Source organism: Acanthochromis polyacanthus, chromosome 16 (assembly GCF_021347895.1).
Source record: "Acanthochromis polyacanthus isolate Apoly-LR-REF ecotype Palm Island chromosome 16, KAUST_Apoly_ChrSc, whole genome shotgun sequence".
Taxonomy (NCBI): Eukaryota; Metazoa; Chordata; class Actinopteri; family Pomacentridae; genus Acanthochromis; species Acanthochromis polyacanthus.
In genome coordinates this window covers 3,804,718-3,829,960 of record NC_067128.1, presented here as the reverse complement: position 1 = coordinate 3,829,960, position 25,243 = coordinate 3,804,718, and the positions used below count along the sequence as shown (strand labels likewise).

Genomic DNA, 25,243 nt, shown 5'->3' with positions numbered 1-25,243 from the left:
ACAGTATCTTTTTTTTTTTATTTTATTTTTTTTAAACTAATTGGCTGGTGTCCACAGCTATGGTGGTAAATGTCTAAAGTACTTCCAACCCTTCAAACACTAGTTTAGCCTAGTAGCATTGGCTATGGTTTTACCAATGCTTAAACATTGCACTCACATTACTCTGCTAGGGCTGAAGTGATTCCTGGACTAACCTTACTATTATGAGTCAAGCCTTCATTAAATCATGAACCTCATGTCACTAACAGGGAGCCAGACGTCATCCTATACAGACCTGGGCCTGTAAATTAAATGGGGATTTTAAATTTGATGTGGCACTTCTATCGTAACTAGCACAGCATTTCCAGTGTCTAATAGATCAGGTGGCTGAACTATGAAGGCAGTTTAAAGGTTTAGTTTTTTGTAAGTCAGCTTGACAAAATAAACCTCATTTAACCCATTGTGCTTCAGCGTCCCGCCCGCGGTACACTTTGAGATCTGCATAAGTATTTCCTTAAATGTCTGAAGCTGCAAATGCGATTATACAAACACTATACGCCGATGGAAAGCTTAGATTCTCATGAATCCGCCGGTATAAACCACTTTCAGATGTGATTACCACAGCGGGTAATATAAACACATTTATCCAACAACGAATATCCATCCGTTCTCCATACACAGCTTCAACGTACATAGCGCGACTCACATTTCCGGGTTCATTATGACACACATATGAAAATATTCCACAAAAAATGGCCATAATCGAACCTTTTACATGCAGACGAAACAAGCCAGTAACATGTTTTGTCCAAAACATGTCTTGAAGTCGGTATATACTCCACGAATAGGTCGTTTTCAAGGAAATGCACCTCGCGAGGCATGTCCAATATTCCCTGTATTTCTCATATTTTTATTTACAAATAGAATATTAGTGATTTTTTTTGTACTGAAAATGGCTGGAATTGACTGCAGCTTAAAGGGTTAAAAGGTTTGAGGGTGTCTATCAACTTAATTACTGTGAATGCTGAGCATCAGCATTCACAGTATTGTTGTTCTGTTTAATTATTATGAGAAAAACTTTGGCACACTACTCCTCTTTCAAATTTCATCCGATTGTCACCGTTCTACTTTTAAAATGTTCACTTCATTTAGGAGATGTGTGCTATTATTCAGTTTTTAACTAACCTTTATTGTTTTTGAAATATTCAATATTGAAATATTCATTTTTCCCATAGACAATGAATGGGGGAACAGCACTTTGAGAAAAGTTATGCCCCTGTGGCAAATAGTGGTTAGTTACGCACCTGTGGCAGATAGTGGTCGATAAGGCTCGAACTCACAACCGCCACACCGAAGGCAAGAGCTCAACCTGTTGAGCTATAGGTGATACGTGCCGGCAATTACATGCTTCTCAGCCTGACGTCGCATTCTGGCGCCTGCAGCATTCACAGTGCATTTTCTTCAGGAAATGCAAATTTTTCTAGTTCAGACTTAAAAGTCCACACAAACGGGTGTTTAATGCTTGATTTGACTTGCTTTCCTCACAAAATGAACCCATTGCTAACAGGTTGTTTTAATGGAGAACAAGGAATATTAAAAGGTCTGACATTAAAAAGCTGCTACTGGAAATTAAGTAAGACAGAAATGCTAGGAGTAAACTGTTAAACATATGCAATGTATTTGACCGATCAATGCAGCTGATTATTGACCAGATAGCTGAACTATAAAAATTCATATACTGTGTTGAAATGCATGTTGGTCTGACATTGTCTCTGAAGGAAATCATTTTAATTTCTGGCCAAATCAAAGTGAAGCTCATGTTACTGATTGAATATTGTCTAATAAATACTAATAAACTGATTAATTTTCTAATCTGTGTTTGATCATGTGCAGTACCGGCGGTTTAATCAGACCAAACATAAAAAGATACTTATGTGACTTCTGCATCACCAACTAAATACATGTCGGTTCCCCTGGCTTTGAGTTTTAGCTGAATACCCCTGTACTATACTATATACGTACAATTCACCACAGATGTCCACCTGTGTTCAAACCAGGACGGTCATTTCTGTTGCACAGAGCACTCACTTCCTCTTTTGATATTGTAATGTGCGTGCCAAGCACAGAATCCAATTACTCGATTAATCACCAGAGTAAATGATAGAATACTCAGTTACGAAAATAATCGATAAGTGCAGCCCTGGTCTGTGGCCTGCAAGGTACATCACAAACTGCTGACCATGCGGTGCTTTCAAAAAGGACAATGCGTGAATGTAAAACCTCCAACTAGCAGATTGACCTAATGCTTATTTTCTAGCATGGTGGTGTTTTAGGTCATACTTTACTATGGTGCATTTGCAAACTTGACTATCCCTGTGATTTTTCTGCTATACCAAGGTCAGACTTGTCTCCCAAAAATGATTTTACTATATAAACTACATTCTCAGCTACTAGCAGCTTGAAAATGTATCAATATACTTTTCATTTATTGTATTATTTTCCAATTGTCTGTGCTCCCTTTCAACCAAGCAGTCATTAGATGCAGTGAGATCCATTCCCCTGGCAACCCACAAAATGGAGAAGCTTCAAATATGTTGTGTAAGGCTGAATTTTTACCTATTAAATATTTGGCCTTACACTGGCTTTGGTGTTTTTAGAAAAGTAAAACATCTGAGTACTTCTTCCACCTCTGTATGTAGCATAGTTATCTCCCATATTGAGTGTATAATAGAGTAGGTAAGTCACACTACTGAACAAAGAGTGAATTATGGCCAACTATTCGGAAGAACTGAAAAATCTGGATTTTCCGTGGACATTTTTACTGAGATTGCTGCATGGAAAATAGAAACTAAAATCACACTCGCAGAAAAACAAGAACACAAAAAAAAAACACAAAGCAGTGGTAAAATTTCACATTAGGGTTCCACCCTCATCAGGATTTAAGTAGTAGCAGCTGTGTATCGTCTACTCATTATGTTGTGATTGGCCAGTGCAGGTCACCTGCAACATTTATAAACCTTCCACAAGGTGAGAGTAGACAGTAGTAGCTGCTGCTCATTCAACATGATGGCTGCTGGGTTCACCTCTGGGTAAGTGGCAATTTGATGTTTTGGCTGGTTTCTGTTGGTATTTGTAGTTATGCTTTTCTCTCTTTCAATAGGGCTTTGCTCCTTGCTGTGCTGATTGGTGCAAGCTACAGCTACCCTGTAAAGAAAGGTAAGACTTAATTATACCTGAATGTTTGTCCAAAATGAAGCAGTTTTAGTCGTACTAAACTCTTCTCACTGTCCAGGTGGGGATCAAGTTTCCTCTGGTGGTGGTGACAGTGGAAATCCTGGTTTTGGCTTTCAAGCCCCTCCTGGAGGATATGTATCCATTTCTGGATCCCAGTCGGCCTCATATCCAGCAGCTGCTGCTCACAGTCCCTACTATGCTGCTGCCCCTGTACCTGCACAATACCCTGGTGGCTACCTTCCAGGGTCGGTGCAGCCAAGTTTGCAACCTGGTGCACCCCATGGTAACTAGTGCTGATGTAACTTACTAGGGAAACAATGCTTCCTTCAGCTTTAGCTATACTGTTGATGAAAAGCAGTTACCATTCCACAATTTCAGCAAGAGTTGGATGCATTATCACCTTAGAACATGTCTGTAATGTTTACCTTTGTAAATGGGTGCTTCAGTGGAAGACATGTAAGCTTCCTGTTCTTGAAGAGGTTTCTCTAGTTCTGAAGGAGCCTAAACTTCAAATGAGGTGAAATGTCTTCAGGATCAGTGCTTGAATGTCTTCTTCTGAATCTCTGTGGACTTGCTACAGTGCTTAACATTTAACTTGTGCTTCTAGCCTACAGCTGGGCAGTTGAACCTGTCAAGCATCTTCCTGTTGAGACCTCACCATCTTCATCTCTTGGTGCAACCGGTGCCCCTGGAGATGTTGATGCATCTGGTGCCATCAGTGGGTTTATACCAGGCCCTCCAGCATACCAGGGAGGTGAACTGTCTCACGTGGAGAAGGCCTACGAGCATGGCAACTCTGACTCTGAAACCGAAGACCAGGGCAGTCCCCGTCGTCCAGTTGGCCCAGGCCCTTTCCCTCTACCAGGCCCTCAGTTTCTGCCAGATAGCTCTGTTCCACTGTCAAGTGGTCCAGCCCTGTACCTTCCAGGTGGCCCAGGCTTTGGTTTGCCTTGGTATCCTTATTATGACTACCACTTCCTGACTGGCCAGTATCCTCCAGGCACCGTCAGTCACTTCAGCACCAGTTATGAGCAGGGAAAGGACTACTTCCATGATAATCACTACGTCAGAGAATTGCCCCTCCTCCCTGGTCATCCACAAGTCCCAGTCTATCCCCCAGTTCAGCAGCAAAGGCAGTAGTTTGGGAATGTTTATGGCTGTAGTGGAGCCCAAATGAGACCAGAACAGAGTTCCCTCAGCCATATACAGTGACTTATGTTATCGGAAATCTGGACCCTGTAAAATTTAACTTTAATGTTTTACTTTGGGTGGCATAAAAGTAAACTCACGCAGACTTTCTTCAATAAACCCAGTTTAAAAATAAAAAAAACCTCTGGTGTTTGGCAGTTTTCTTCAGTATGACAAAATTAAGGTATTTGCTTCACTACACTTTAGTCTGGTCTCCACTTCAACAGTTCTTCAGAATGTTTTGTATGTAGACTTCTGCAGGAGTCTAGTGGTTGAGGCCATGGATTGCTACTTCAAGGTAATTTAGCTGGTGTCCACAGCTATGGTGGTACATGTCAAAACTGCAGTTCTCTAAATTACTTCCTACAACCCTTCAAACATTAGCTGAGCCTAGTAGCATTGGCTTTGCTTAAACACAGCACTAAATTACTGTGCTCGGGCTGAAATGATTCCTGGAGTAATCTTACTATTCTGAATCAAGGCTTGATTTAATCCACTCAATCATGAACTCAGTCATTAAATGGTAGCCAAATTTCATCCTATACAGACCTCAGCCTATTAAAAAATAAATTAAATGGGGTTCTTAAATTTGCTGTGACCCTTATGTCTTCACTAGCACAGCTTTTCTAGTGTTTACAGCCTTTAATAGATCAGATGGCTGAAGTCTGAAGGGGTTTTTAAGTTGGCTTGACAAACTAAAAGCTACAAAGGTGTCTATCAACTTTCTAAATTCAGACTTTGTTTAAAAGTTCTCCACACAAACGGAAGTGTATAATGCTTGATTTCTCATTTTCCTCAATGAACCCATTGCTAACGGGTTGTTTTAATTGAGAACAAGGAGTATTAAAAGGTCTGACATTAAAAAGCTGCTACAGGAAATTATGTAAGAAGGAAAGGCTGGCAGAAAACTGTTAAAAATGTACATTGTATTTGACCGATCAATGCAGCTGATTATAGCCAAACTATAAAACTTAATATATTTAAACATGATACTGTGTTGAAATGCATGTTGGTCTGACATTGTTTTTCAGGGTGCTTTCACACCTGTTAGTCCGTTAGAGTGGTTCGTTTGGACCCAAAAGTTGTTACAATGTTGCTATTTTCAACTGGTTCAGTTTGCATTCACACCAGTGTTTTCGCAGTTGAACCAACTACGATGAATGTTATATCTCCCCCCAGTCGTTTGGCGGTGCTGTTCACAAAATAAGGTGTTTTAGATGACGTAGGTGAACGCTGATTGGCACAGCACGTGAAGAGGGAAAAATCCCGGAAGAATACAACAGGCTATGTTTATTCCATGGAACGAGGTTTATTCATAAACAATGAACTATGCTCTTCTGTTCGTTCTTGTTGCCATATATTTGTATCATTGCTTTATGCAGCAAGCACAAATACTGCTGTTGTTCCAGCATGAAGCTCGCATTCGGTACGAGAACATTACACAGTCGTTTTTGGCACGGAGAAGAGGCATTGCAAGACATTATCGGAGAAAGCGGGCGATGCTCCACAACCTGTGCAGGTTGCTACGGAAGCTCCCGTAGACCAGAAAGTCTGCTGCACCATCAAGCCGGTCCGAATGGAGACAGGTTTGTGTTCTCACCAGGAGCGAACCGAACTGGAGTTCACATAGAACCAGACCGAGACCACCTTCGGGAGGTGGTCTCGGTCTGGTTCTTTAGTCTGAACCAAAAACATCTGGTCTGCTTTCACACCAGCCCAAACGAACTGTACTTGGACAGAGCAGTGGTTGGTACAAAACTATAAAATGCAATCCACAAACTGTCAGGATATGCAAAAATAATTCACTTGTCTAAAAATGAGGCAACTGGGCCAACCTTAACACACACACTTAAATTTCATATTAGGGTTCCACCCTCATCAGGATTTAAGTAGTAGCAGCTGTGTATCGTCTACTCATTATGTTGTGATTGGCCAGTGCAGGTCACCTGCAACATTTATAAACCTTCCACAGGGTGAGAGTAGACAGTAGTAGCTGCTGCTCATTCAACATGATGGCTGCTGGGTTCACCTCTGGGTAAGTGGCAATTTGATGTTTTGGCTGGTTTCTGTTGGTATATGTAGTTATGCTTTTCTCTCTTTCAATAGGGCTTTGCTCCTTGCTGTGCTGATTGGTGCAAGCTACAGCTACCCCCTAGAGAAAGGTGAAACTTAATTATACCTGAATGTTTGTCCAAAATGAAGCAGTTTTAGTCGTACTAAACTCTACTCACTGTCCAGGTGGGGATCAAGTCTCCTCTGGTGGTGGTGACAGTGGAAATCCTGGTTTTGGCTTTCAAGCCCCTCCTGGAGGATATGTATCCGTTTCTGGATCCCAGTCGGCCTCATATCCAGCAGCTGCTGCTCACAGTCCCTACTATGCTGCTGCCCCTGTACCTGCACAATACCCTGGTGGCTACCTTCCAGGGTCGGTGCAGCCTGGTGCACCCCAAGGTAACTAGTGCTGATGTAATTTACTAGGGAAACAATGCTTCCTTCAGCTTTAGCTATACTGTTCATGAAAAACAGTGACCATTCCACAGTTCTAGCTAGAGTTGGGTGCAATATCACCTTAGAACATGTCTGTAGGATTTACTTTTGTAAATGGGTGTTTTAGTGGAAGACATGTAAGCTTCCTGTTCTTGAAGAGGTTTCTCTAGTTTTGAGGGAGCCTAAACTTCAAATGAGGTGAAATGTCTTCAGGAATGGGTCTTGAATGCCTTCTTCTGAGTCTCTGGACTTGCTACAATGTTTAACATTTAACTTGTGCTTCTAGTCTACAGCTGGGCAGTTGAACCTGTCAAGCATCTTCCTGTTGAGACCTCACCATCTTCATCTCTTGGTGTAACTGGTGCCCCTGGAGATGTTGATGCATCTGGTGCCATCAGTGGGTTTATACCAGGCCCTCCAGCATACCAGGGAGGTGAACTGTCTCATGTGGAGAAGGCCTACGAGCATGGCAACTCTGACTCTGAAACCGAAGACCAGGGCAGTCCCCGTCGTCCAGTTGGCCCAGTCCCTTTCCCTCTACCGGGCCCTCAGTTTCTGCCAGATGGCTCTGTTCCACTGTCAAGTGGTCCAGCCCTGTACTTTCCAGGTGGCCCAGGCTTTGGTTTGCCTTGGTATCCTTATTATGACTACCACTTCCTGACTGGCCAGTATCCTCCAGGCACCGTCAGTCACTTCAGCACCAGTTATGAGCAGGGAAAGGACTACTTCCATGATAATCACTACGTCAGAGAATTGCCCCTCCTCCCTGGTCATCCACAAGTCCCAGTCTATCCCCCAGTTCAGCAGCAAAGGCAGTAGTTTGGGAATGTTTATGGCTGTAGTGGAGTGCAATTGGGACCAGAAGAAAGTTTCCTCAGCCATATACAGTGACCTATATTAATGGAAATCGGGACCCTGTAAAATTTAACTTTAATGCTTTGTCTTTGGGTGGAATGCAAAGTAAACATGTTGACTTCGTCCTCAATAAACCTATTTAACAACAAAAAATTTGTTGTTCATGTTTCTTCAGCATGACAAAATTAAGGTATTTGCTTCACTATACTTTAGTCTGGCCTCCACTTTCACAGTTCTTCAGAATGTTTTGTATTAAGACTTCTGCAGGATTCTAGTGGTTGAGGCCAGAGACTACAACTTCAAGGCAATTAGCTGGTGTCGACAGCTATGGTGATACATGTCCAAAGTACTTCCTACAACCCTTCAAACATTAGCTTAGCCTAGTAGCATTGGCTATGCTTAAACACTACACTTAAATTACTCTGTGCTAGGGCTGAAATGAGTAATATTATTATGAATCAAGGCTTCATTTAATCCACTAAATCATGAACCTGAGGGGCCTGTTTCATGAAGCAGGTTCATTGAAAACTCTGAGTTTCTTAACCCTAAAATGAGGGGAGACTCAGTTTTCCGTTTCACGAAGCGAGGTAACTTAAACTCTCAGTCAGTTGCTGCAGTAGCAGACTCTGACTTGAACCTGCTTGCCAGCAGGTTTATCTGAGGAGAACCTTGAGTTTCTCTCTGTCTCCGCCCTCTTTCAGCTGCACACACCGTTTCATTTCCTCAGTAAGCGGGCGAGTTTTGGCGTAGAACAACTTTTAACGATCCAGTGGATAAAGGAGCAGCATTACTGCACAGATAATTAAATATTTGTTGGTAGATTATCAGACCGCGCATAAATGTTCTCGCATTTCCGGACAATTATCGGTTTGAGTGGTACTATGTTTTATTTGTAGGAAAAAAAGACCAAATGAAATGTGTATCATTTCTTTATTTGCTGTGGTGGTGATGATGGTGACTTAAACTCTGAAGTGATTATTGCATATGGTGTCTCTGACTGCTCTGCTGTCCTGGATAGCTGCAGGTGGATGGGGTCATCATCTGGGTCTTCAGTTTGTAGGGCAGGGTGTTGCTCTCCTCTAATAGTGGTAATGTTATGAAGAACAACACATGCCACAGTAATATCACAGGCCCTCTCAGGGGTCACCCTGAGGAAATGTAGGCTCTGGAAACGGGCTTTCAGCAGGCCTATGGTCATCTCCACCCGGGCTCTGGTCCTGCAGTGAGTCCGGTTGAAGTTCTGCTGGACGCCTGGTTCAGGGTCAGGGTATGAGGTCATCACCCTGGGTTGGCATGGTAACCCCTGTCACCCAGCAGAAGGCCATCAAACTCTCTTGTAATGTATAGTGGATACATCAGAGCATATTAAAGGAGGGAGACAAGAGAATTCTATTGTGAAAATCTTAAGGCTGCTGACCACGCTGCAGTCTGTTGCTCAGATTGGACTCTCCATAAATCCTGGAGTCATGAACAGACCCAGACCACGTGGCCTCCACATTAGAAATGATGTATGCAGCATCACATATGATTTGGACAGAGCAGAGAATGACAGATGTTGAACTATGATGCAGTCTTTAACATTTAGAAACAGTAGTCAGTCTACCTGTAGCCTACCTGCACATTTATGCTGTGAATGGACTTCCTGTTTATGATGTGAGGGAGCTGTGATGGGGATGTGTGTGCATCTATGCAGCCAATCACAGTGGGAAATCCTAAAAGAAATTAAAATGACTAATCCCAGCTTGAGGTTGCAGCACAATGTCATGAACAGAATATGATTTAAAATGAATGTAACAGATCTCTACATCATTCACCCGTAATCCTGTTGAACTGCTCCTTGATGTTCTGACAGGTTTATGTCCACAATGATGAGTAAAAGTCGTTTCAGAGCCAGGAAAACTTTTCTGACTGTCCTCCATACAGTTGTCTTACTCTGCATCTCCGACATTATATAAAAACTTCCATTTGCAAAGAACCGCAGCGCAACACACAAAATATCTGCTGAATGTGAGAGCATGACTGCGGTTGGTAATGTAAATGTAAGGACGGATTAGGTTGTTTATGTAGATTATGGACTTAAAACGATTAGGAAACGGTACCGCTCAAACCGATAATTGTCCGGAAATGCGAGAACATTTATGCTCGGTCTGATAACAATCTACCGACGAATATTTAATTATCTGTGCAGTAATGCTGCTCCTTTATCCACTGGATCGTTAATAAAAGTTGTTCTATGCCAAAACTCGCTCGCTTACTGACTGAATAAATGAGGAAGTGAAACAGCGTGTGGCTGAAAGAGGGTGGAGACGGAGAGAAACTCGAGGTTTTCTCAGATAAACCTGCTGCCGACCAGGTTAGAGTCATAGAGTCTGTTACTGCAGTAACTGACCGAGAGTTTAAGTTACCCCTCTTTGTGAAACAGGCTAGAGTTACCCCTCTGTCTCAGGGTTAAGTTACCTCGCTTCATGAAACGGAAAACTCTGAGTTTCCCCTCATTTCAGGGTTAAGAAACTCAGAGTTTTCAGTGAACCTGCTTCGTGAAACAGGCCCCTGGTCTGTGGCCTGCAAGGTACATCTCAAACTGCTGACCATGCGGTGCTTTCAAAAAGGACAATGCGTGAATGTAAAACCTCCAACTAGCAGATTGACCTAATGCTTATTTTCTAGCATGGTGGTGTTTTAGCTCATACTTTACTATGGTGCATTTGCAAACTTGACTATCCCTGTGATTTTTCTGCTATACCAAGGTCAGACTTGTCTCCCAAAAATGATTTTACTATATAAACTACATTCTCAGCTACGAGCAGCTTGAAAATGTATCAATATACTTTCCATTTATTGTATTATTTTCCAATTGTCTGTGCTCCCTTTCAACCAAGCAGTCATTAGATGCAGTGAGATCCATTCCCCTGGCAACCCACAAAATGGAGAAGCTTCAAATATGTTGTGTAAGGCTGAATTTTACTTATTTAATATTTGGCCTTACACTGGCTTTGGTGTTTTTAGAAAAGTAAATCATCTGAGTACTTCTTCCACCTCTGTATGTAGCATAGTTATCTACCATATTGAGTGTATAATAGAGAAGACAAGTCACACTACTGAACAAAGAGTGAATTACGGTCAACTATTCGGAAGAACTGAAAAATCTGGATTTTCCGTGGACATTTTTACTGAGATTGCTGCATGGAAAATAGAAACTAAAATCACACTCGCAGAAAAACAAGAACACAAAAAAAACACAAAGCAGTGGTAAAATTTCACATTAGGGTTCCACCCTCATCAGGATTTAAGTAGTAGCAGCTGTGTATCGTCTACTCATTATGTTGTGATTGGCCAGTGCAGGTCACCTGCAACATTTATAAACCTTCCACAGGGTGAGAGTAGACAGTAGTAGCTGCTGCTCATTCAACATGATGGCTGCTGGGTTCACCTCTGGGTAAGTGGCAAGTTGATGTTTTGGCTGGTTTTCTGTTGGTACTTGTAGTTATGCTTTTCTCTCTTTCAGTAGGGCTTTGCTCCTTGCTGTGCTGATTGGTGCAAGCTACAGCTACCCCCTAGAGAAAGGTGAAACTTAATTATACCTGAATGTTTGTCCAAAATGAAGCAGTTTTAGTCGTACTAAACTCTTCTCACTGTCCAGGTGGGGATCAAGTCTCCTCTGGTGGTGGTGACAGTGGAAATCCTGGTTTTGGCTTTCAAGCCCCTCCTGGAGGATATGTATCCGTTTCTGGATCCCAGTCGGCCTCATATCCAGCAGTTGCTGCTCACAGTCCCTACTATGCTGCTGCCCTGTACCTGCACAATACCCTGGTGGTTACCTTCCAGGGTCGGTGCAGCCAAGTTTGCAACCTGGTGCACCCCAAGGTAACTAGTGCTGATGTAATTTACTAGGGAAACAATGCTTCCTTCAGCTTTAGCTATACTGTTCATGAGAAGCAGTTACCATTCCACAGTTTTAGCTAGAGTTGGGTGCAATATCCCCTTAGAACATGTCTGTAGTGTTTATTTTTGTAAATGGGTGTTTTAGTGGAAGACATGTAAGCTTCCTGTTCCTGAAGAGGTTTCTCTAGTTTTGAGGGAGCCAAAACCTCAAATGAGGTGAAGTGTCTTCAGGAATGGGTCTTGAATGCCTTCTTCTGAATCTCTGGACTTGCTACAGTGCTTAACATTTAACTTGTGCTCCTAGCCTACAGCTGGGCAGTTGAACCTGTCAAGCATCTTCCTGTTGAGACCTCACCATCTTCATCTCTTGGTGTAACCGGTGCCCCTGGAGATGTTGATGCATCTGGTGCCATCAGTGGGTTTATACCAGGCCCTCCAGCATACCAGGGAGGTGAACTGTCTCATGTGGAGAAGGCCTACGAGCATGGCAACTCTGACTCTGAAACCGAAGACCAGGGCAGTCCCCGTCGTCCAGTTGGCCCAGTCCCTTTCCCTCTACCAGGCCCTCAGTTTCTGCCAGATGGCTCTGTTCCACTGTCAAGTGGTCCAGCCCTGTACCTTCCAGGTGGCCCAGGCTTTGGTTTGCCTTGGTATCCTTATTATGACTACCACTTCCTGACTGGCCAGTATCCTCCAGGCACCGTCAGTCACTTCAGCACCAGTTATGAGCAGGGAAAGGACTACTTCCATGATAATCACTACGTCAGAGAATTGCCCCTCCTCCCTGGTCATCCACAAGTCCCAGTCTATCCCCCAGTTCAGCAGCAAAGGCAGTAGTTTGGGAATGTTTATGGCTGTAGTGTAGCCCAAATGGGACCAGAACAAAGTTCCCTCAGCCATATACAGTGACTTACGTTAATGGAAATCGGGACCCTGTAAAATTTAACTTTAATGCTTTACTTTGTCTTTGGGTGGAATGCAAAGTAAACTTGTAGACTTTGTTTTCAATAAACCTATTTAAAAAAAAAAATAAAAAATTGTTCAGCAATTTTCTTCAGCATGACAAAATTAAGGTATTTGCTTCGCTACACTTTAGTCTGGCCTCCACTTCAACAGTTCTTCAGAATGTTTTGTATTAAGACTTCTGCAGGATTCTAGTGGTTGAGGCTGCAGATTGCTACTTCAAGGTAATTAGCTGGTGTCCACAGCTATGGCGGTACATGTCCTAACTGCATTTCTCTAAATTACTTCCTACAACCCTTCAAACATTAGCTTAGCCTAGTAGAATTTGCTGTTGGACGTTGGCCATGCTTAAACCCTGCACTAAATAACTCATTGCTCGGGCTGAAATGATTCCTGGAGTACTCTTAAAAGTCTGAATCAAGGCTTAATTTAATCCACTAAATCATGAACCCCAGGTCACTAACACGTAACCAGACCTGGGCCTATAAAATAAATGGATTTCAAATTTGATTGAACACTTCTATTGTAACTAGAACGTGTTTACAGCCTTTAATAGATCAGAAGTTTGAAGGTTTCTTTTTTTTAAGTTGGCTTGACAAACCAAAACCTCAGTTAGAAGGTGTCAACTTCCTTAATCTAGACATTTTGTTTAAGTTGTCCACACAGATGGAAGTGTTTAATACTTGACTTGACTCATTTTCCTCACAAAATGAACCCATTGCTAACAGGTTGTTTTAATGGAGAACAAGGGATATTAAAAGGTCTGACATTAAAAAGCTGCTACTGGAAATTATGTAAGACAGAAATGCTGGTAGAAAACTGTTAAACATATGGAATGTATTTGACAGATCAATGCAGCTGATTATTGACCAGATAGCTGAACTCTAAAAATTCATATATTCAAACATGATACTGTGTTGAAATGCATGTTGGTCTGACATTGTCTCTGAAGGAAATCATTTTAATTTCTGGCCAAATCAAAGTGAAGCTAATGTTGCTGATTGAATATTCTCTAATAAATACTAATAAACTGATCAATTTTCTAATTTGTGTTTGATCATCTGCAGTACCGGCGGTTTAATCGGACCAAACATAGAAACATATTTATGTGACTTCTGCATCACCAACTAAATACATGTCGGTTCCCCTGGCTTTGAGTTTTAGCTGAATACCCCTGTACTATACTATATATGTACAATTCACCACAGATGTCCACCTGTGTTCAAACCAGGACGGTCATTTCTGTTGCACAGAGCACTCACTTCCTCTTTTGATATTGTAATGTGCGTGCCAAGCACAGAATCCAATTACTCGATTAATCACCAGAGTAAATGATAGAATACTCAGTTACGAAAATAATCGATAAGTGCAGCCCTGGTCTGTGGCCTGCAAGGTACATCACAAACTGCTGACCATGCGGTGCTTTCAAAAAGGACAATGCGTGAATGTAAAACCTCCAACTAGCAGACTGACCTAATGCTTATTTTCTAGCATGGTGGTGTTTTAGCTCATACTTTACTATGGTGCATTTGCAAACTTGACTATCCCTGTGATTTTTCTGCTATACCAAGGTCAGACTTGTCTCCCAAAATGATTTTACTATATAAACTACATTCTCAGCTACTAGCAGCTTGAAAATGTATCAATATACTTGCCATTTATTGTATTATTTTCCAATTGTCTGTGCTCCCTTTCAACCAAGCAGTCATTAGATGCAGTGAGATCCATTCCCCTGGCAACCCACAAAATGGAGAAGCTTCAAATATGTTGTGTAAGGCTGAATTTTTACCTATTAAATATTTGGCCTTACACTGGCTTTGGTGTTTTTAGAAAAGTAAAACATCTGAGTACTTCTTCCACCTCTATATGTAGCATAGTTATCTACCATATTGAGTGTATAATAGAGAAGGCAAGTCACACTACTGAACAAAGAGTGAATTATGGCCAACTATTCGGAAGAACTGAAAAATCTGGATTTTCCGTGGACATTTTTACTGAGATTGCTGCATGGAAAATAGAAACTAAAATCACACTCGCAGAAAAACAAGAACACAAAAAAACACACAAAGCAGTGGTAAAATTTCACATTGGGGTTCCACCCTCATCAGGATTTAAGTAGTAGCAGCTGTGTATCCTCTACTCATTATGTTGTGATTGGCCAGTGCAGGTCACCTGCAACATTTATAAACCTTCCACAGGGTGAGAGTAGACAGTAGTAGCTGCTGCTCATTCAACATGATGGCTGCTGGGTTCACCTCTGGGTAAGTGGCAAGTTGATGTTTTGGCTGGTTTCTGTTGGTATTTGTAGTTATGCTTTTCTCTCTTTCAATAGGGCTTTGCTCCTTGCTGTGCTGATTGGTGCAAGCTACAGCTACCCCCTAGAGAAAGGTGAAACTTAACTATACCTGAATGTTTGTCCAAAATGAAGCAGTTTTAGTCGTACTAAACTCTTCTCACTGTCCAGGTGGGGATCAAGTCTCCTCTGGTGGTGGTGACAGTGGAAATCCTGGTTTTGGCTTTCAAGCCCCTCCTGGAGGATATGTACATGTTTCTGGTTCCCAGTCGGCCTCATATCCAGCAGCAGCTGCTCCTCACAGTCCCTACTATGCTGCTGCCCCTGTACCTGCACAATACCCTGGTGGTTACTTTCCAGGGTCGGTGCAGACAAGTTTACAACCTGGTGCACCCCAAGGTAACTAGTGCTGATGTAATTTACTAGGGAAACAATGCTTCCTTCAGCTTTAGCTATACTGTTGATGAAAAGCAGTTACCATTCCACAGTTTTAGCTAGAGTTGGGTGCAATATCCCCTTAGAACATGTCTGTAGTGTTTATTTTTATAAATGGGTGTTTTAGTGGAAGACATGTTACCTTCCTGTTCCTGAAGAGGTTTCTCTAGTTCTGAAGGAGCCAAAACCTCAAATGAGGTGAAATGTCTTCAGGATCAGTGCTTGAATGTCTTATTCTGAGTCTCTGGACTTGCTACAATGTTTAACATTTAACTTGTGCTTCTAGCCTACAGCTGGGCAGTTGAACCTGTCAAGCATCTTCCTGTTGAGACCTCACCATCTTCATCTCTTGGTGTAACCGGTGCCCCTGGAGATGTTGATGCATCTGGTGCCATCAGTGGGTTTATACCAGGCCCTCCAGCATACCAGGGAGGTGAACTGTCTCATGTGGAGAAGGCCTACGAGCATGGCAACTCTGACTCTGAAACCGAAGACCAGGGCAGTCCCCGTCGTCCAGTTGGCCCAGTCCCTTTCCCTCTACCAGGCCCTCAGTTTCTGCCAGATGGCTCTGTTCCACTGTCAAGTGGTCCAGCCCTGTACCTTCCAGGTGGCCCAGGCTTTGGTTTGCCTTGGTATCCTTATTATGACTACCACTTCCTGACTGGCCAGTATCCTCCAGGCACCGTCAGTCACTTCAGCACCAGTTATGAGCAGGGAAAGGACTACTTCCATGATAATCACTACGTCAGAGAATTGCCCCTCCTCCCTGGTCATCCACAAGTCCCAGTCTATCCCCCAGTTCAGCAGCAAAGGCAGTAGTTTGGGAATGTTTATGGCTGTAGTGGAGCCCAAATGAGACCAGAACAGAGTTCCCTCAGCCATATACAGTGACCTATGTTAATGGAAACAGGACTCTGTAAACCTTAACTTTAATGTTTTACTTTGGGTGGAATGAAAGACTTCATTTGTCTTCAATAAACATGTTTCAGTGGTATTTAGCTGTTTTGTGATATTTGCTCAACTGAGTATGTCACCTGACCAAGTAACGTTGCACTGTAAAATGAACAATTTTTAGCAACAGTGGGTCTACAAATGAGAAATTAACGCTGGTCTGGGAAAGAAAGTAGCTGTCGCATGTGTGGAAGAAATCATCTTAAATTTGTTTCTTGCTGAAATAACAACATGGTCTCACGGGGATTCGTGAAACTGTTACGTAAATTTTTTGTTTCTTTTTCGTGCGCACCAACACGATTTCGTCATGTTTTTCGTGCCGCTCACCACGAAATGTTTTTCGTGTTGCTCACAACGAAACCTGCTGTGGTAATCACATCTGAAAGTGGATTATACCGGCGGATTCATGACGATCTAAGCTGTCCATCGGCGTATACTGCTTGTGTGATCGCGTTTGCGGCCGCCGGACATTCTTTAAATTCCTATGCAAATTGGTAAGTGTACCACAGGGTTATGGTTAGGGACGATGTCATGCAAAATATAGCGTTGGATTCGCCGCGGTTTTACATTAATATAATACACACATTCGTTTGAAATACGTTCTGGGTGGCACGAAAAGTCCGCCGTTTAAAATACATTGGTGTGCATTTCGTGGTGAGCGGCACGAAAAACATGACGAAATCGTGTTGGTGCGCACGAAACCGAAACAAAAATTTACGTAACAGTTTCACGAATCCTCGTGAGATCGGGCTGGAAATAATTAAGCACTTGGCAGTCGTATAGCACTCATTGCATTTTCACAGCTATTGAGATTGAAAATGCCTTAATCCATATTTGGTAAATGGCTTTGTATGCTCCAGTATACATTTCAAGTGGCATTGCATGGACAACAAACCACTTGGAGTGCAGTACTTACAAGGCTTAGCTGTGTCCTGATGGCTGAGCTCTTGAAGGAAAGAATGTGGCAGAAATCAGGGCAACAAGGAATGCGGCCATTCAATACAGGGAAGACCTTATAGTGACCATAGGTGTTATGCATGTGTACATTATATACAGATGAAATTGCATGACTTAATTATGTAGCAGGTTATGGAAATTGATAGAATCAAACACCCCCACAATTTTATTGTTCTTTGTAGGATTGTGATTGCTAGCAGGCACCTGACATAGTGTTCACTTGTCACAATCCCTGAAAATTTAATCCAAATCAGTTTGTTTTTGAGTAATGTTGCGCACAGATTAATAGGACAAACGTACGCCAGTCGTCACATAACTCTTCCACAGTTCTTGACCAAGTAATTAAAATCTTCATTCTAAGAAATAAGTACATGGTTATTTCTTAGAATGGTGGTTCTGTTTCAGGACCAGCTACATGCTTTAGCATGGTGCATTTGCAAACTGGACTATCCTTGTTTATTCTGCGATATCAAGGTCAGACTTGACTCCCAAAAATTACTTGATAACTAAACTACATTCTCAACCACTAAAACATTAAACATGTTTCTCCCTGATTTTGATGCATTTCAACAAATTTGCCATGTATTGCAATGCTCTCCAACTGCCTGTGCTCCTTTTTGGCCAAACAATCATTAGATTATATATATATTAGTATGTATTTTAGTATGGGAAGGAGACACTACTGAAATATAAATAAATATAAATATGTGTGTGTGAAGGAATTTTTTGACCTTTTGTTGGCTTTATTTGATGGGCACAGTAAAGAGAGAGAGACAGGAAAGGTTCAGTAAGGGGCCATGAGCAGGAATTGAACCCAGGCCACTGCATTTGGTGGTTGCCTACTCAACCAGCTAAGCTATCAGAGTACACAGGTAAAAGAGTAATTTAACCTATTAAATATATGGCTTCACATTTTGGTTTTAGTGTTTTTACATAAGTGTATCTGAGTGCTCCTTCCACTTCTGTATGTAGTATAGTTATCTGCACTGGTAATGGTATTTAAGTATGGGAAGGAGACACTACTGAAAAAAAGTAAATCACTTTGTTGAAGATGTCTATTTGTCCATTTTGCAGAGACAGAAAAGGCAGGGAGAAGGACACATAGCAAATGCTGTCATGGGTCAGACTTGATCCATGGCCACTGCATCAAAATTTCACCCTCAGTTGATAGGTCATTGACTCAATCAAATGAGCTACTGCAGAATCATAAGATTTCATTTGGAACCTTTCAGAAGAATTGAAAAATGTGAGTGTTGCTTAGACATGTTCACTACAAAACCACAGAGGGAAAAAACAATCACCCAAGTAACTAAAGCACGCAAAAATATAAGCACAAAGCAGTGGTCAGTACAAAACTATAAAATGCAATGCACCAACAGTAGCACTGTGCAAAATAATAAACATTAGCAAAAAAAATTAGGCAACTGGTCCAATTTTGATACCACTCTCATCAGGATTTAAGTAGTAGCAGCTGTGTATCGTCTACTCATTATGTTGTGATTGGCCAGTGCAGGTCACCTGCAACATTTATAAACCTTCCACAGGGTGAGAGTAGATAGTAGTAGCTGCTGCTCATTCAACATGATGGCTGCTGGGTTCACCTCTGGGTAAGTGGCAGTTTGATGTTTTGGCTGGTTTCTGTTGGTATTTGTAGTTATGCTTTTCTCTCTTTCAATAGGGCTTTGCTCCTTGCTGTGCTGATTGGAACCAGTTACAGCTACCCTGTAAAGACAGGTAAGATTGACTGAACTTAAATGTTTGTCTGAAGTTCACCAGTTTTAGTTGTATTTAAAACTCTTCTCACTGTCCAGGTTGGGATAAAGTCTCCTCTGGTGACGGTGCAAATCCTGGCTTGAGCTTTCAAGCCCCTCCTGGAGGATATGTACCCGTTTCTGGATCCCATCCTGCCTCATATCCAGCAGTTGCTGCTCACAGTCCCTACTATCCTGCTGCCTCTGTACCTGCACAATACCCTGGTGGCTACCTTCCAGGTTCGGTGCAGCCTGGTGCACCCCAAGGTAACTAGTGCTAAAGTGGGTTTTATTTTTTTGTTTAATTGGTAAAATGGTGAGCTCACTACAGAAACTTCAGCAACTGCAGTGTTGCCTGTAGAACATGTCTGGATAGATTCTTTAACTGGAAGACCTTTCAGTTCTCTCCTCCTGATGAGTTGCCTCATTCAAGAGGCTTCTCAGATTCTGAAGGAACCAAAGCCACACATAAGAGTAAATGTCTTTAGGATCAGTGTGTGAATGCTTTCTGTTGAATCTCTTTGAACTTGCTACAGTGCTTAACCTCTAATTTGTGCTTCTAGCCTACAGCTGGGATGTTAAACCTGTCGAGCCTCTTCCTGTTGAGACCTCACAGTCTTCATCTCTTGGTGCAACCGGTGCCCCTGGAGATGTTGACGCATCTGGTGCCATCAGTGGGTTTATACCAGGCCCTCCAGCATACCAGGGAGGTGAACTGTCTCACGTGGAGAAGGCCTACGAGCATGGCAACTCTGACTCTGAAACCGAAGACCAGGGCAGTCCCCGTCGCCCAGTCCCTTTCCCGCTACCAGGCCCTCAGTTTCTGCCAGATGGCTCTGTTCCACTGTCAAGTGGTCCAGCCCTGTACTTGCCACCAGGTGGCCCAGGCTTTGGTTTGCCTTGGTATCCTTATTATGACTACCACTTCCTGACTGGCCAGTATCCTCCAGGCACCGTCAGTCACTTCAGCACCAGTTATGAGCAGGGAAAGGACTACTTCCATGATAATCACTATGTCAGAGAATTGCCCCTCCTCCCTGGTCATCCACAAGTCCCAGTCTATCCCCCAGTTCAGCAGCAAAGGCAGTAGTTGGGGAATGTTTATGGCTGTAGTGGAGTCCAAATGGGACCAGAACACAGTTCCCTCAGCTACGTTCTACCTTGATTGAAAAGGCTTAACTTTAACATTTATTACTTTGTTTTTGGGTGGAATGCGAAGTAAATGGATGCAGAGAGTTTGATTTTGAATAAAACTTACTTAAACATGTTTCGGTGGTATTCAGTGTTGTCTGTAAGGTGCCTGTGCAACTGCAGCACTTGTGTTTTGCACCTACTCTACCCAGTTTTTTTTTTTTTTTTTTTTTTTTTTTGTTGCATTACGCACAAATGAATTCAAGCAAGAGTTTAAGGGGTTTGTGTATACGAGTGGCAACTGGTGTAAATACAATAAACTACATGCCCACTTAAAACAAAAGGCAAATGCTGTAAAAGCATTTTCTAAAAATGTGTTTATAATGCTTGACTGGAGAAGTATCACATTTGTCAAATCATTTTACAGTTGCATTAACCAGTTGGCAAATATATTTGCAAAGTGTATATAACTAGCTATAAAAGAGTAGCAGCTGATCAAGAATATTTTTAAGCATATGTTGGCTTGAAATACACTGGAGATGCAGAAAATGCAAAAAGTAAATCCAGTTCAGTTGTTTTGGAAACCTGACTGCTACAGTAGGTACTTAGAGTAATGCTGCTTTTAGCCCAATGATATTGCTGGTTTAATGTCTGATTACTGAATCAGTTGTGGGAATAATGCATGTCCGGTTTTCTGAAATGAGATGCTTTTAACACCACCTGCATTAGATGTATGCAACTTCTACATATAAATATCCCCAGACACATCCAGGGGGTCACTGGGTTGGTGCTGCTGAGGGGTCCCACTGTTTACCACGCCGGGGTATTCACACTGTGGGTAGTCATGATGTATCGTTTGGGTTTAACTGTTTCTCAGACAAGGGTAAATCAATACCCACTCTGTTACTGTGACATTGCCTGATGTCATTAATGGACAGTGGGCATCTCAATTCATAAAACAAATCACCTCCGAAAGACTCTCCATTGATCTTTAATTAGAAGTAGCTGTTAATCACCTTTATGACTCTCCTCTGTGGCACCATAACAGTTTCTGCAGTGAAGCCAGAGCAGCCTGTTTGAGCTACAGAACAGCAGCATCAGCAGGGTGTGTTTACCGTTTATGTAGAGCAAAACCAGCCCGTTAATGGATCCGCACGGAAGATTGTGACGATTTTATCATTGTGATTTTTTTCATTCAAAGGAGAGCAGGAGAATTACACAGCCTTCATCTCTAACTCTGCCTCTGTAATAACCAAAAATCCTCTTTTTCTAATGGTCTTTTCAGGCATAGGGGCAAACAATGACCCACAGGAGAGAAATGGCAATTACCTCCAGTAAGATGCCCACTTCACACACCTGTCACAACACAGATGAACCCATCATAAAAGGCCGGTAGAGAGGGACAAAAACGAGGGAGTTCTCCCTTGGTGACCCTTCAGCTTTCATAGTCTCCCCTCTTTTTCAGCTCAACTATTACGACATAAAGGGGTCAGTCCCCAGACGGCTCCATCCCTTATCCTTCCCTCACACTCTCATCGCTAACATAAACCCTGCCGTGGCCAAGATTATAGCTGCAGCCTGTTTTTTTATTCTTGGATTTTTGTGACTTTTCTGAGCGAAAGAGAAGGTTTTCATTATTTAAATCATAAGTTGTAGTGGCGCTGTTTTTTTTTAATCCTACAAATAGAAGATAGGTTATTACATATATTACACAGTGTAAATCATCCCTGTGTTTTGAAGTAATGCTTGAAAACATATTGCATGAAACACTAGGTTAAAAAAAATGAATATACATATTGCCATATGTTGAGATTTGGCATCTGGTGTCCGCCTGTGTGGATTGATGTGAAAGTAAAATCTGGTTTGACTTAGCCATTTGGCAAATCTAGGCCTCAACAAACATGTATTTCAGATGTCTGCATGTAAAAACCAGATAAAAAGCTGGAGCTATATGAGGAAATAATTTGCTCATAAAGTCCATATATCCTCACACTTGGCTCTTGAGTGTTTTATGGCTCCCTCTTAAGATAATGAAACAGAAATAAAATAAATGACCGAAGATTTATTTACAGTCATTCACAACGGTGTGATTTTGTCTCTTTATGAGGCGGTGTCATTTCTTGTCCAATTTACTTATCTGTCTAGCTTCACACACTCAATTTGAAGTGCACAAAGAACAGCAAATCCTTTATTCTCAGATTGCTCGCATTTGAATACCTTTGTGGTATGAAAACCATATCATTAAATGCACCGCAGAAATAGAGGAGGCATCAGATTCCATTACCATGTACAACTGCTTAACTCGACGTTTTTTTCTTCTTTTTTTTTCCAGAATACACAGGATGTGTACAGACCAGTGTTAAAATCTACCCCCAGCCATCGCAAGCGGCCCAATTGCCTTGTGATTAACGCACAATAAAAGAATGTGATGGCTTAAAGAAGCAGCAGGAAAAGCTGCCCAGTGAAAGATGGGTGTATGGCGCACTCTGTAATTAAGCCAGTCTGCACTTGATGAAAGTAGATCACACTGGCGGGCCACGGCTTCACAGCCAGTTTGTTTTTACGACATAATTACAGTCCAAATCAAATGAGAAGATTTAATATTGCACCACGACGAGCATGTGTCCAATGTCAACAATGACACTGACCCCCCTGAGGCAAGGTGTGCATGTGTGAGAGCATGTGTGGGGGGAAAGATCGGGCGTCAGGAAGCCGACAGCAGAGAAGCTTCCCCACCGCGGCAGCTATCTACCTGTGTCTGGGCCCACCTGGGAGGTCTGACACCAATGGAATTACACTGACAGTGGGACAGAAGGAAGAAGAGAAAAGCAGAAGGGAGGGAACTCATGAGAAAAGAAAGTTTATCTGGAAGGAAACTAAGAACAAAGAGCTGAGAAAAGAAAGAGGAAACAAAGGTTCTGACAGTCAGAGTCGAGTGACGAAGCGATTGAAAGCAAAGAGACGGAGCAGACCTAAATATGCAGACAGTGAGGGTGTGGCTGCAGCTCAGGGATAAATAAACGTTTTGCTTGACTGTGTCTCCATAGTGAGGTGACGGCCAGCGGTTGGAAGGGCTTGTGCAGTCACGACCCGCCGAGTTGTTGGAGCAAAGAAAACGGCGTCACTTCATGAAGGAAAATCGTTGTTAAAGGGGCTCACATCAGGTGTCTGTCATGTCTGTTTACTGGTCTGAAAGACCATCTCCAGCAGAGAGCTCAGAAAAATAAAGGAACTATAATGTCTAATTGTCAAACAATAGATTCTAGTTTTCCCAAACTTAAGGAATTGTCTGAATATGAAAGAGGCAATTATAGCAACCGAAAGTTGTCATTTCTGTTTTGAGATGAGTGCCGTTTTAATACTTGACGACATGGTTATCCTGTAAACGACCAAAACCTCCCACTGAGTGGCTTCAGTGTTTTCCTCCCTCTGAAAAAAGTCTGCATTTCCTGTCCTTTACTTACACGCTCGACACGACCGCAGAGCCTTTGTTCCTCTGGGTCAGATTCTCCCAGAAGAGAGGATCTTCCCAAGCCACAGCTGTTGAGTGACCACCTCGACCACACTGCTTTCTGTCTCCTGACCACCTTCTAAATTGTTCTCCCTGCGTGCCCTCCATCCATTCCTCCCTCCACCCTTCCCCTACTTCCCTGCCTCTTTCCACCTCCCTTTTCCCCCCTTGTTCCCAAGAAGAGCCAGCTGGGCTGGATTTACTCTGGTCGCTGTGTCGCAGGGCGAAGCCCAGTCTGCTCTCTGGGAGGGAATTTGCCTGGGTACTGGTCAGGGCCGACAGATTAGTAACTGGATATCTACAGAGAGGCCAGTGGGGCCTGAGCCCTGTGATCCACTGGAAAGTAGGGTCTCTGCGGTGACCTTGTGGTTCCGTGTGGCCCAGGACGTGAACCGCAATCCCTGCTGACACCCTGTTCCCCGAGGACGTGGTTTTACTCCAAATCGTGATTTCCCATCTCCTGCTCCGCGACTCTCTGTCTGTGACTGCAGGCCTCTGCCCAGCACTTTCTCCTGAAGAGGATACAGCACCTCCTCACAGTGGCGCTTGAGGCCACTTTTCTCCCATGGAGCTGGGCACACAGGAGGCTGCCTGCTCCTAAACAGGCCTAAAAGGAAGCTTCTCAACCTCATGTCACATGTAAACTGTGGAAAATGGGCTGGTGGCACAGAAGTAGGTCTGTGAGCTCACATTTGTGTGGCCTCTGATTATATGGAGAGTAGCCCTTTAAAGAAAAAGAAAGTTCAGCTTGGGCATGAAGTTGCACCAAAATAAGGTTGTGACATGTTAAATTTACAAGTTTGCTTTCAAGCATGTCAATTTGATAAGAAATACAGACATGAGAACTCTTTAAATACACAGATAGATAGCGAGAAGTAAACTGAGCGCAGAAAAACTTATTTTAAAAGCTCTGATTAATATTTTTATTGCATTTTTTCTGTCATTGAAAACATCTGCAGCTGCCAGCCATCTGCAGAGGCATCCTCTTCCAATTGTTGTGTCAATAGTTATGCCATAAGAGCTGTGGGAATGTGACATGTTCTCAACATGCACATTTCTGCTGACCAGAAGACCAGAATCATCAACATGGCACCCAGATGTCAGCCTTCAGGCACAAACACACACAAACAGAGTTGGGAAAGTCGCATCTCTACAGACAACACATCCTCCAAACATCATCTGTGTGGGCAAATCTGTGGCCACTTGTGTCATTATTAGAATATTTTGAGGTAATAATTGCACTTTTACACTCAATCGTTCATAAATTTGAGACACTTAATGTTTCATTGTGTGTGGCAAGAGCTGGCAGGCTTCGAGAATTCCTCCTGATTTTGACATTCTCACACAAAGCCACAGTGCACAAGCCTGCTTTGCTTTCTTTGCTCCTCCATCTCCACCCCTATTGTTGTGTCTCTTTTCTCCCTGTTCTTGTACCTTCTCTAGAACCGAGCGCACACACATTCTGTACATGCACTGTTTCTGCTATGCTATCCAACGGCCTGGAGGCTCAAGTGAGGACAGACTTGACTGCTGCTGGCCTCATATCAAGAAATACCTGATGGGTCCCTGCACTCGTGCCAAGACTCATTTATGAAGCGTGAGACCGTCAACAGCTACCTTCAGAAA

General features: G+C 42.6%; 1 protein-coding gene across 2 annotated transcripts; it reads left to right on the top strand.

The window, feature by feature from the left end:
* Nucleotides 1-5,617: 5,617 nt before the first annotated feature.
* LOC127530257 (uncharacterized) lies at nt 5,618-12,545 on the top strand. 2 transcript variants are annotated; one of them, XM_051936609.1, is made up of 4 exons: nt 5,618-5,987; nt 6,508-6,563; nt 6,640-6,852; nt 11,930-12,545. In XM_051936609.1, the coding sequence occupies exons 1-4, from the start codon at nt 5,731-5,733 to the stop codon at nt 12,460-12,462; spliced, it is 1,059 nt and encodes a 352-aa protein (XP_051792569.1). In that variant the 5' UTR covers nt 5,618-5,730; the 3' UTR covers nt 12,463-12,545. The 2 variants fall into 2 exon arrangements, with proteins under 2 accessions (XP_051792569.1, XP_051792568.1); XM_051936608.1 differs by lacking the exon at nt 11,930-12,545 and adding an exon at nt 7,175-7,881 and having other exon boundaries at nt 5,629-5,987.
* The last annotated feature ends 12,698 nt before the right edge of the window (nt 12,546-25,243 follow it).